At 52.4% G+C, this 12,523-nt stretch overlaps 2 protein-coding genes across 3 annotated transcripts; one reads left to right on the top strand and one right to left on the bottom strand.

Annotated features, from left to right (window-relative positions):
• Nucleotides 1-3,504: 3,504 nt before the first annotated feature.
• On the bottom strand, nt 3,505-9,983 carry SETD9 (SET domain containing 9). Of its 2 annotated transcripts, none has more exons than XM_054575351.1 (6): nt 9,847-9,983; nt 8,068-8,435; nt 6,731-6,854; nt 6,417-6,532; nt 5,097-5,202; nt 3,505-3,990 (listed from the first exon to the last, which is right to left on the bottom strand). In XM_054575351.1, the coding sequence occupies exons 1-6, from the start codon at nt 9,942-9,944 to the stop codon at nt 3,903-3,905; spliced, it is 900 nt and encodes a 299-aa protein (XP_054431326.1). In that variant the 5' UTR covers nt 9,945-9,983; the 3' UTR covers nt 3,505-3,902. The 2 variants fall into 2 exon arrangements, with proteins under 2 accessions (XP_054431326.1, XP_054431327.1); XM_054575352.1 differs by having other exon boundaries at nt 5,097-5,198.
• Nucleotides 9,730-11,769, top strand: LOC129071977 (protein GVQW3-like). The gene is made up of 2 exons (XM_054575353.1): nt 9,730-9,880; nt 10,661-11,769. The coding sequence occupies exon 2, from the start codon at nt 10,682-10,684 to the stop codon at nt 11,285-11,287; it is 606 nt and encodes a 201-aa protein (XP_054431328.1). The 5' UTR covers nt 9,730-9,880; nt 10,661-10,681; the 3' UTR covers nt 11,288-11,769.
• Nucleotides 11,770-12,523: the final 754 nt, after the last annotated feature.

Below are 12,523 nucleotides of genomic sequence, written 5' to 3'. Positions count from 1 at the left end.
TTCACTAAAAGGAGGAAACTATTAGTTTTATTGTTAAATACGGTAGATACTAAAATTCCTCTTAGGAAAAAAGCAGTGACTCGACAGTCCCAGTTTGAAATCAGCACCTGTGAGTATGAGATTGATTAGTGACAATCAGAACAAGTTTTAGTATCAGATGTTCAAGAGGAAGTTGCTATTGTTGCATTGGTTTTAATATTTGTACATAAACACTGATTTTTTTCAGCATTATTTTGTATTTGTTGTACTTTAATACCTGTACAGCTCCAGAAATAAAAACCTGGAAATCTTTTTTTCTTCTTGGTTCGTGTGACTGTTTGCCGCAGATTTTTATTTGGTGACTCTTCAGCTATAACATGTGGGTAGATATTCGCTGCTAAACTGGTTTAGATGTAGCATAAAGCTATTTGATAGGTAAGTAATAAAGTTGGTAGATAAAATTAAGTTTCCTTTCAATTTATTACAAATTTCCATTTATGATAAAGCTGTAGGCATCCCAAAATGAGGATCACACTTTCTCTTTAATTCAGGAAATACTTAAATATCCCAGGTTTCAAACACTGTTCTAGGTAACTCTTTTAGGGAAACATGACATCTGAAATTTGATCACATTATTTGACAATATATTTATTGTAAACTAATCTTCTTTATACTATTCACAGTTCAGTAGACTCTGGAAATATCTTCCCTAAGTTTTTCAGCTCTTCAAACTAAAGAGCTTTCAGTCCAGTTTCACAAGCTTGTCTCCGTATTTCACTTGCTCGGAGCAGAGCTTCTCTGTCCTTCATTCTTAATACAATCTCAGGAGACTGATGTGACGTTTAGGTTTTCTGTGTCAGGACAGAGCAGGGCAGGAGGAATACGAGACCTCGACGACTCTGCTGTGGTTCCTTGTCCAAAGCCCCGTTGCCACTTTGGCAGACGCCCAGGAGCCCCACTGTGTGTGCCGGGCTCCCGAAGTGCCTCCAAGGCAGCCAGCGAGAATGACACACACACACAGCTCAGGCTCCGGGGGAGGGAACAGAGTGCTCTGGTGGCTCCCCAGCCTCACCCACCGGGCCTGCGGCTCCCACCGCTCCAAGGCCTCATGGCCTCTGTAAGTGGGACATTTTCATTGTACACACTTTTTTCATTTTAAAGATTTTATTCATTTTTAGAGAGGGGAAGGGAGGAAAAAAGCTACAGAAACACCCGTGTGTGGGTGCCTCTCATGCATCCCCCACTGGGGACCTGGCCTGCAACCCAGGCCTGTGCTCTACATGGGAATCGAACCGGCGACCCTTTGGTTCGCAGGCTGGTGCTCAGCCAGGACCATTATACACACTTTCTATTAAACTGCTGGCCCTCCTCACCGGCCTCCGACTGTCGGGTCCTCTGGACACTGAGGTCACGGACCACACAGAAGCGCTTACGACCTGGGCTGAACACGCCGGCGAGCGCTGGAGACGCTGCACGGCTGCGCCCCTGGATCCAGGCGTGAAATTGGCCATTCACAAGAAGCAAAAATTATACTAGTAAGAAAAACGTGTGGTTCTACTTCCTAAAAATATTTCAATCCTCACCTGAGGGTATGCTTATTGATTTGAGAGAGGAAGGCGGAGAAAGAATGATTGGTTGCCTCCGAAACGCACCCCAACGAGAGACCGAACCTGCAACTTCCTGGTGTACAGGACGATGCCCCAACCAATGGAGCCCCCGGCCAGGGCAGATGTTTAATTTTTTAAAAATGCCTTTAACTCCGTGTTTCCGTGCAGAGCCGTGGTCCTGCACAAGGTCTTTATGCCCCACGAGCGTTTCATGAGCAGGAGCTGCATTTTACTCTGAGTCTCCAGGGCCCTTCACGCAGTGAGGTGGCCTTCAGCCAGGATTCGATGACATGCTGCTACTCTGAAGCTCACGGTGACTTTCCCCGACTTAAAAAAACAAACAAACATAACTTTTAAAAGTTAAAAGACCAGCCCTGGCTGGCGTGGCTCAGCGGACTGAGCGCCGCCTGGGAACCAGGGGGTCGCCGGTTCGACCCCCAGTCGGGGCACAGGCCTGGGCTGTGGGCCGGGTCCCCAGCAGGGGGCGCGCGAGAGGCTACCGCACCCGGATGTTTCCTCTTTCTCCTTCCCCTCTAAAAATACATCAATTTTTTTTTTTAAAGTAAAAACAGTATAAAGAACCCAGATAGAAAATTGACATTAACCATATGCATTCTTCCCTTAACTATTCCGAAAGTCGGTGACATTGTTACACTTCTTTCCCACACGCCCCGGCCCACCTACCTGACGTGTCCACTGGCGCCAGTTTCCGGGCCCACACACACCTGGGCACCAGGCTCACCTTCACAAATGGACGGGCTTTCTCGCGAGGCGGGGCCTCCTTGGTGTCCCACGGTCGCAGTGACACACGAGTCTGAGAATACTGGGGACCCTCATGGCTGTTTGTGTCTATATGTGACGAACGCCACCGCGAAAGAGATGGACGTGGTATGGGGACGCTCCGGGTGGGTGGCAGCTGGGAACCGTGGTTCAACAGAGTCTTAGCTGAGGCGAGGGTGGGACTGAGCAGCGTGGCGGCCGCGAAAACCAGCCGGCGAGAGGGCTGGGCACGTGTCCCGGGGCGGGCGTGGCCAGGCGGGCGCGCAGAGCGTGCGCGCACGCGAACCTGCGCGCATGCGCGCGGAGGATGCAGCGCTCACCCAGGGCAGGAGGAGCGACCAGACGTCGAGCAGAGGCCGGGCAGGAGCGGCCTGACTCCTGCAGGCATCGCCCCTGGTGCGCCCCAGCCGTATGGCTCCGGGGACGGAGCGCGGCCTGCGAACTGCCGGTTGAGTCCCAGTGCCGGCCAGACCCCCAGCAGGGGGCGCGCGAGAGGCAACCACGCACGATGTTTCGCTCCCTTTCTCCCGTCCCTTCTCTAAAATTAAATAAAATCTAAAAAAAGGGAAGAAAAAAAGACTCACACCAGGTCTGTTCTGAGAAGGGGGCAGGAGGTTATCAAAAGTGCAGTTAATGGAGAGAAGCTGCGGGGGTAGCACGAAGGGGGTTGGCGCCTGGCCGCGCAGGTCCCGAGGCGGGACGAGCGGGGCCTCGCCCGAGTCTGGAACGGGAGCTGAGCGCCGGCTGAGCCCGGTCGCGGAGACCAAAGACTCTCCGGAAAAGGTGGCCTCAGGGCCACCGACGGGCCGACAGCAGCTGCCCCAGGACACGCCGAGTCCACGGGCAGGGCCCGGGGCGTTTGCGGGCCCGTCCTGCCGAGGTCACGCCAACCCGCCGCCGTGGGCGCAGAGGGAGTCGCGGGCGTCGCCGACGGCCCGGCACCGCGGGCTTTGCACGCGCTCCCAGCCAACGGCGGCTCCCGCGCTGTCTCCAGTCCGGTGTGCGCGCACCGACGGCCAAACAGCGCTGAGCAGCCAGTCCGCTGACGCCCGGCCCGGTCCCTCCCTCAGCGGAAACCGCCTTTAAATGACATACACGTGGGCGAACGCCAGTTAATCACAGGGATGCAGACTGATGTGTTTAGCTCCAGTTTATTTTGCAAAAGGGAAGTTTCCACACAAGTCCACACACAGCAGCAGTAAAAGTTGCTGGCGACCGGGCTGAAACTTTGTAAGGCACCACGAGACACGCTGAAGCAGCGGGAGGGAGACTGGCACTGTCCGTCCGGGCAGCGGGCTTTCATGCCACACGCTGCCGCGTACTTGGGAGAAAATGAAAACTGGCAATCGCTGGAATCTGAAATTGTGATGCAGCAAATGGCTTTTATCGTAGACTTGAAACATAAATACCAATAAAAATTAAAAGTCCCCACTCCGATTAGATCTCAAAACATGTGTTCCACAGCGGCGCTTGAGCGTGGCTCATAAAGCGCCGAGTCTGCGGCCGAGCAGGAAGCGCGGCTCCTCCCGCCGAGAGTCAGCGGACGACCGTGTAGTAGTTGGAGAAAAGCTCCTCGCCCCGCCCGATGTCCCGCAGCGCGACGAGGACCACGCACCGGAGGGGCCTGTGGGCAGGAGAACGCGCGCGTCACCGCGGGGAACGCCAGCCACCGCGGCCTCGCAAGCACCACCTTCTTCCGGGCCGCCCGGTCGCCTCCCTCGGCTCTGCGCCCCCCGGACACCGCCCTCGCCCAGGGCAGCGCGTGCTGGTGGGCGTGTCTATTTCAAGTCTCGTGAAAAGCGCGCACATCAGCCAGTTCCTACAACTGACCGCTTTCTCCGAATGGGTTGTGTTCGGGTCCTCAAAACTGGCATCGCAGGAAGCATTTTAAAATGGTATCCATGAGAGTTAAACATTTTAAAATTAATTTCTATCTTTGTATTCTGCAAAGCTGGAAACATTACTTAAATGAATTAAAAATACTTTTTGTGGACTCAACAAGACGTGTCGTCCTCCACGTTCCTACTCATTTAGCGTTTCCTGCGCTTGCTGAATAGTGATGACGTTCTGCCCCGGAGTCTACGGCTAAAACACCGAATTGCTAAACACACACACACACACACACACACACACACACACGGAGAGAAAAGCTATCAAGCTTTAAGTACAGGGAATAGTCGAAGTTTTAAATACCTGCATTTGTACAGGACAATTTAATAGGACCCATACAAAATAAAGCTTGTTAACAAATGACAACTCAGTGAGACGATATAAAGATATCTTCTCACAGTATTGTTGATAAAGAGCTCTACAGAATCACTTATTAAAACTTGTTACTTGAGTATTCGCAGTATACTTTACATTAAAAAATTGTTACAACAAAAAGTTATCTCCTGAATATTTCTCTTTTTACTGTTCTTAGTTTTATAAGTTAAGTATATTTGGTATACCGCCCCCCCCGCCACGTTTCCAAATCTAACAGTGAAACGGGCAGAAGCAGCAATGAGCACTTAGCCGCCCTCTCGCCAGGCGGGGTGTGACCCTGAAAATGACTGGGGGGGATGTTTCTGAAGAATTTGCAGGTAGGAAAGATGAACCTAAAAATCTAAGTTACAATTTTTCACTAAAATAAAACTTACCCCCAATATATATAGCTTTTTCTAGAAATAAAATATTTTTTAAAGCATGCCCTGAGACAGAAGCGAGGCCAGGCTCTCGGAGAAGACAGACCTTTGTTCGCCGCAGCCGTAGGCGACATTCGGGAGGTACTGCTTCAGCTCCGCCGGGAAGGCCGCAGGCACGTCCAGCTCCTGGTAACAGACGTTGGCCGGCCTGTCTGGGGACAGGTGCGCCCAGTGAAGAAACAGAGGGTTTGACAAGCGCCTGGAAACAGCGCCGCATCATGCCGCTTGATGTGCGGGCTTCTAAACGGTCGGAACACACCCTCAGTGCCAGTCACAGCTGTGTTCCAGGCGCTGCTAGGCCTTACACATACATTTTTTGTAATATATATATATGCTTTTTAAAAAAGGTTTATTATTTTTAGAGAGAGGGGAAGGAGGGAGAAAGAGAGGGAGAGAAACGTCCATGTGTGGTTACCTCTCATGCGCCCCCTACTGGGGACCTGGCCCGCAACTCAGGCCTGTGCCCTGACTGGGAGTCAAACCAGCGACCCTTTGGTCCACAGGCTGGCGCTCAGTACACTGAGCCACACCAGCAAGGGCTATGTGCGCTTTTTAATTTACTTTCTGAAGATCAGGAAACAGGCCTGTGCGGTCAAAGGATAAGTAGAAGAGTCGGGCTCTCAAGTTCACGTCTCCCAGACACCAAAGCCTGTGCTAAATGCAGCCAGATGATCAGACACGCACTCCAGGAAAGCCAGCCCCGGAGAAGGAAGTGGCCCGCTAACTTGGCACCAGAAGGGGAAGCCCATCCACTGGTCCCCCAGCGAGGCCATCCCGAGGTGCACACACAGCAGTCCCTAGGTCACCTATGATAACACGGTGATAGTGACAGCCAAAAGGACAGCTACCAACTGCCTATACTGACTGCGAAACTAAAACAAAAATAGTGAATTAAAGAACCCCAAGCAAATGTGCATCAGTTACCCCCGATTCTGCCCCAAAGAGTCACTGTTGCCAACCACTGAGGTGTCCACCTCCCCGTTCTGGGTACGGGGCGCCCAGAACAGACAAACGCGCAGGGGCAGGGAGCAGGCTAGCAGCTGCCCGAGCCTGTGTGCTTCAGGAAGAAATGGGAGTTGACTTCTAGGATATAAAATTGATTGTGAGGATGGCTGTACAACTCTGTGAGTTAAACAATGTAAATGGGTGAATTGTGTGGTAGGTGAATTAGATCCATAAAGCTGTAAAAAAAGAAGTTAGGATCAAGGAAATATATTTTTTAATAGGAGATAGAGATAAGAGAGTGAATAGAACAAAAATAAATAAGCCATCAAAGCTAAGAGCCCAAAGGGCCCGGGCACACAGCAGAGGAACGCTGCGGGCCGCCCCGCCCCCGGCGGCCTCCCCGCCCCACGGGGCAGCTCACCATTGGAGCAGTTGTTGACATACTGCCCCACAGCCAGAGGGTTCTGAGTGTCCGACGTGAGCCACGTGCTGTCGCTCATTTTTAAAGGGCCAAGTCGGTCCCTTCCAGTGCAGGATCTGAAACAGGTCAAAGCATGAGACAAGGGGTTGTCCTTCTGAACCTTAAAATTCAACAACACAAAATCAAGCCTACAATGTGCAACTTCTCTTTAAGAAACTTCAGTCTGATCAACCAAGAAGCCAAGGCCAGTGGTCACGGTCACTGTGGCGTGGTTTTGTCTCCTATAATTAACTTTGACATGGGCACCAACTTACCTGTACACGACTTTGGATATTCCTTTGTCATTTCCATCAATGAGTATGCCATCCAAGCATCTAAAAATAAATGGATTTCCAATAGACTGGAAAAAGATTGGCTCATATTTCTGATATACTGTACCTATTATGCAACAAGATAAAGACATAACAGCAACATGTAAAAATCACATACATTATAAGGACCTTCTCTGGAACATAAATGTCACATGTAAGAATTTAACTTCTCAACTCTTTTTCTAATACCTTACCTCCAATCTAGACCGTCACATTCTCTTTGGCTATTTTCTCCCTTTAAACAGTGCCCAATAGCAGGCAGAGCACAGAACCAATATGTCCACATAGCCAAAAAAATGCCTTGGTTCATAAAAATGCGAACACATTTCAGGCTCAGGTCTACAAAAGTGTGTGTGTGTGAAGTGTGATTTGACATCTATCAAATAGTCATTTAAGAAATGTATTCTGCTAATGACCAGTTAAATAGGTAGACAAACGCGGGTAGAGACGAGTGGGAAAAGGCGAGTCCGCACTCCGCTGTCTCCCCTCTCACGGGCCAAGGGACCGGGAGGCCCGTGCGTGCTGTGCGCCTCTTAGATTCCAGGCGTTAATCCACTACATTTATTTTTATGTTAACTTGTTACTGGCTTGTTCTGTTTAGTCTTTACAGAGGTAATTGTATAGAAAGAAATTGAGTGTCCCTTGATTACGAATAAAAATTTAAAAAACTTGGAAGAACTTTTTGGAAATGTAGTTCTATTTGACTTAAATATTCACACGTATTTCCCATTACAGCGAATAATATGTTAGTTTATCACATGACGTATTTGACTGAGCATTCTAGTTAATGAGTTTTTGCAAAGAAGCTGCTTTACTTTCCAAGTGTAGAAATGGCAGGAATGCCTTTATTCGGTGACTTTCGGGATTAAATTCTACCTTTCATGTTTTAACCCATACCATTTTTAGCTTTAGTGATCAATTAGCTAAACCAAACCAACTAATTCTCTAGTGCCTTCTAAGTAATAAGTGTGATCAGAACAGGCCATACCTTATTTTCCTAAATTTAAACATTCACTAGAAACATTTCCTAATGCATTTAAAAGAAAAGTGCATTTATCCCAACAAATACTTACAGATACTTTCTAATACATAAGATAATCTACAGTTTATTTCCAAATCAGGATTTAAAAATCTGTGGAAATATGAGCTTCCAATTCAACTCCTTATTCTAAGGATTACAAGACTAGGTGTTTTGTCTTGTTTTTCCTTTTTTTTTTTTCCAAACTTCTATTTATTGGTATATTAAGAAACTCTTGGCAAAGTACTAATTGTGCCATTACCAGGATACATGGACACAACCGCGCCTTTTGGTACCGATCCTTTAGTAACAAAGACACCTCTCCCAGCAGAGACCAACGAGCTAGTCGCTCGGGCAACACTGAAGCCCAGTGTCTTATAAAGAATTTCTTCTGGTTTAAAGATGACTTTCTGGTGATTTCTGCATTCAGGCAGGTTCGCCCTTGCATGTTGAACTGACAGTAGGTCTTGGTATTTCGACTGAACAGGTTCTGGAAGCACAGCCAAGATATCTGATTGTTTATTGAAATCATTCATGAACAGAGCCTGGAAAACTTTCAGTAACGTTTCTAGGACATCTTCATCTGAGATAACCTTGTCTTTAAATTCCTCTGGAACATATCGGAGGGTCCTGAAAATGGGAAAGATTTCTACTCACTATCCTTCAATTGATAAAAGCCAGCCAGCCTGTCTTGGTGCCTTCTGGGTTACTGGCCTTCATGAAGGTTATTCTCATGCGCGTTTGAAGGGCAGAAAACTAAGAATTTCAGAGAAGAGTTGTACTGGGGGTAGACCTATATTATTGGGGGGGGGGGGGGGGTGTAACTTCCAACAATACCAAGGTTAAAACAGCCAAAATTTATGAAAAGGCCCAGCCTGTACCAAATGTTGGGTCCTTACATACCTTATCTCATTTTTCCAGGCAAGAAACCGAGGCTGGAAGATGTTAGGCACTTGCCCCAGGTCCTAACGGTGGTTAAGTAGGGGGCGGAGGGGGGCCAAGGCAGCGCCCACAGCCACCTGAGTGTTGCAATGAGACCCCGCACATGCAATGGGTCTCTCTGGCGTGCAGTTTCAAACACAAATATAAGGGAACATTATACACGTTGTCACATTCTCTTCCAGGAGTACTTTCTTAATGACTGCATCGCTGTCATGTCCATAATAGTAGTATTTTCACTTCTGGACAACAGGAGAGTCACTGACCGCTTTGGTGGGCATCACGTGGCCTTGCTCACCACACGCTCGCCCCTGGCTGGAGCCGGCGTCGCCCGGTCCGAGGCCGCCCGCTTTCCAGGCGCTGACTCCGTCCTCTAAACCAAGCACTCCCACCGCTGTTACGGTCTCTCCGCTCATTTTAAGGCGCCAGCCACTCGGAGCGGTTACCTTCCCGGCCGGGCAGGGTTGCTTTCACCGTATAGACTAAACCCAGTTCGGCTTCTCTAAGGAATTCGGAGCTCCTACCTCCGCGTCGGCGGAGAGGTAGGCTGCGCACCCCAACCCCCGCTGTACACCTTTCCCCTTTTTTTAAACGCCGCTCCGCTTCGCCCAGACGCTGGCACTGCAGCCAGCGGGAACTGTGAAGCGCACCGCGCGCGCGCCGCCCGCCGGCGACCGCGGCGGGGCGGTCCTGCCAGCAGGGACTACGACCGGAAATAGGCCTCAGGCCCCGCCCACCTCAAGCTCCGCGCCCCCGTCGGGCCCCCGTCCCTCCTCCGACTGCTGCAGCCTCAGCCGCGGCCCCGCCCACCGTGGCCCCTCTCACCGCAAGCTCCACCCACCACAAGCTGGCGTTGTCAGGCTCCTCGGCCGCCGGAAGCCCCGCCCACCGAAGGCTCGACCCGCTCGAGGCCCCGGCCACCTCAGGCCCCGCCCCCGACTCCACCCACCACGACCTGGCGGCGTCAAGCCGCTCGGCCGCCGGAAGCTCTGCCCGCCCGAGGCTCTGACCCCACCTCGGGCTCGTCTGTGTCCGGCCCCGCGGCCGCGGTGGCGTCTCCCGGCCGAGGGAAGACGCCGGGAGCGGCCGCCTCGACCCTCACCTGGGGTTGCGGCTTAGGTTCAGCGCGATCCAAGGTACGAAGCGGTACTTGTAACGACGCCACCACTGCTCCAGGCCCCGCAGCAGGCGGCCCGGCATGGCGGCCCCGCCGCGCCCGCACAAGGGCCCGCCCCAGGGGGGAGGGGCGGTGGCGTGGCCCGCCTTCGGCTCCGCTCTCCGCCCGCGCGGGGCCTCAGTGCCCCGGTGCCCGGCGCTCTGGCCGCGGCCCCGCCCACCAGGGGCGCGGAGCGGAAGGAGCCTGAGCCCCGTTCCCGCTCCGTTTGCTCGTGTGGCCTCCGCCCCGCCCTCAGCCCCCTGGGAACCGCGGGCCCGCCCGTCCCCGGCTACGGAGTCGGGACGCGCGGCTAAGTCCAAGGAGCCCGGTCACACCCGGTGCCCCGCAGGCAGGGCACGTAGCCGTGGCGCGTGTATTCCGTTCCAAACAGGGAGGAAGGAAAACACGTCGCGGAAGCCTTCGCTTCATTGTGACGCCGCGGAGCGTGCTGGCGCCTGGGGACCTGCGGGGACTGGCCGCTCGTGTACCGGGCTTGCCGGATGGGGCCTGTCTTCAGTGCCCACGAAAGAGGGGACTTTATGGTCTCCGCACCCGAGAGGAACCAAGAGGCACGGGCTGGAGCCTTACCATAGTTTTACATACTAATCTTAAAGATAAAAAAGCGGTTTTTGTATAAACGATCAGTGCTCTTTTATTTTTTAAATCATGTAGTGTAATCCGGGAAAACGGACTATTTGCCTAGACCGTATTTCTTTATTTACTGAGCTATAATTGACATGTAACACTATGTTTGTTTCAGATATAAAACATCACATTCAACATGACTGAGCGAGTGGAACAGCGAGTCTGCATCAAATTTTGCGTTAAGCTTGAACATTCCTCCGCAGAAACTATTCGGATCATTCAGAAGGTTTTCGGGGAGGATGCAATGAGTGCAGCACAAATAAAAGTGTGGCACAAACGCTTCAAGGATGGTCGAGAGTCTGTAGAAAGCGATCCACGTTCTGGAAGGCCTGCGACAAGCAGGACCCCTGAGAATGTCGAACGTGTCCGGGCTGCGATCAGCAAAGGTCGGCGACTGACAGTGCGAGAACTAGAGGCTGATCTGGGGATTCCAAAAACTACCGTGTCCCAGATTTTGACGCAGGATCTTGGCCTGAAACGTGTGGTGGCAAAATTCGTTCCGCGGCTTCTGCTGCCAGAGCAGAAGGGACATCGTGCTGCAGTTGCTGATGACTTGATTCAAACCACTCCCAATGAACCAGATTTCCTCAAGACCGTCATAACCGGAGACGAATCGCCGGTCTGCGGCTGTGATCCGGAAATGGAGGCCCAGCCGTCCCAATGGAAGCCCTTGCCTGGTTCTTCACGCCGGAAGAAGGCGCGGCAAAGTCGCAAGATCAAGACCATGTTAACTGTTTTTTGATTGGGACGGTGTTGTCCATCATGAGTGCGCCCCTCCAGGCCAAACAATTAATAAGGAGCACTACCTCAATGTTCTTCATCGGCTGAGATATGCAATACGATGAACACGGCCGCAGCTGTGGGCCGCTGGTGATTGGCAGCTTCGTTACCACCATGCGCCTGCTCTCGCACAGCATCTTGTGCAGAGGTTTTTGGCGAAACATCAAATCCCCAGGTGACTCAGCCCCCCTGCAGCCCAGATGTGGCGCCCTGCGATTTCTGGATTTCCCCAAAACTAAAATCACCCATGAAAGGGAAGGGTTTCAGACTGTTGATGAGACTCGGGGAAGTACGAGGGGGCAGCCGATGGCGACTGGGAGAGCCGTGTGAGGTCCCAAGGTGCCTACCTTGAAGGGGACGGAGGCGTATTGTCCTATGTACAGTGTTTCTTGTGTCTTGTATTTTGTATCGTCAATAAACGTAAGTCTAGTTAACGTCTGTCATCACACCAGCTACACATTTTCTTTTCTTGAGTGGTAAAGATTTACTCTCCTTAGCAACTTTAAAATGCGCAGTCCGGTGTAGTTGACTCACGGGCGTGGGGGGCTGCGGGCGGGTCCTGCTGGCCCGGATGCGGGGGACTTGCAGCAGTGGGAGCCACGTGGCTACAGCACCGGGGTGTCTGGGTGCAGCCTGCGCTGAGGGTCGCAGAGCCTTTTGGGGAGGGCAGGTGGCAGCCGCCGCGTGGCAGGGTCAGCACGGAGCTGGCGCAAGCCCAGGTCACGGAGGGTAGCTCAGGCCGCCCTGGTGGCCGCGCAGACAGGAGGGGTGGGTCAGGTCCATCTTGGAGGAACTTGCTGAGAGGCTGGGAGTGACGGGTGACGGTTTGCGGTGCCTGTGAGAAACGTCAGCTCGTTGGAGGGCTTGTGGGGCTCTTTGGGGTGAAGCTGTCCCTGGAGGTGAAGCCAACCGGGGTTGGGCGCAGGGCTGATGTCCTGGGAAGGAAAGGGAGGAGCGCAGAGCAGCGCTAGGGCAGCGGCCCAGGTTTGTAGCGCGTGGCCGGCGAGGACTCGGCGAACGCAGCTTCAGGGAGAGCTCTCGAGTGAGGAGGAAATGCGGGGTCTTTCCCCAGGTGTGACCGAAGGGAGAGCAGGCTGGGGAGGTGAAAGGTGCCCTTGCGTGTCCGCGTCGGTGCTGCTGACCGCGGTCCCAGGGAGGGAGGGGGAGTGTGGGGGCCGTGGGTAAGGTCCAGAACGAA

Source organism: Pteronotus mesoamericanus, unplaced genomic scaffold (assembly GCF_021234165.1).
Source record: "Pteronotus mesoamericanus isolate MK-2021 breed Mesoamerican mustached bat unplaced genomic scaffold, CSHL_Meso_final contig_29, whole genome shotgun sequence".
NCBI lineage: Eukaryota > Metazoa > Chordata > Mammalia > Chiroptera > Mormoopidae > Pteronotus > Pteronotus mesoamericanus.
Note: the sequence above shows the minus strand (reverse complement) of the source record. Positions and strands in the feature narration are given on the sequence as shown.

Coding starts and splice junctions, on each gene's coding strand:
- SETD9 (XM_054575351.1), bottom strand. CDS start 9,944: ATGCCGGGCCGCCTGCTGCGGGGCCTGGAGCAGTGGTGGCGTCGTTAC. Junction 8,436..9,846: donor AACCTAAGCCGCAACCCCAG/GTGAGGGTCGAG, acceptor TCCCATTTTCAG/GACCCTCCGATATGTTCCAG. Junction 6,855..8,067: donor GGTTGTGTCCATGTATCCTG/GTAATGGCACAA, acceptor GTTGCATAATAG/GTACAGTATATCAGAAATAT.
- LOC129071977 (XM_054575353.1), top strand. CDS start 10,682: ATGACTGAGCGAGTGGAACAGCGAGTCTGCATCAAATTTTGCGTTAAG.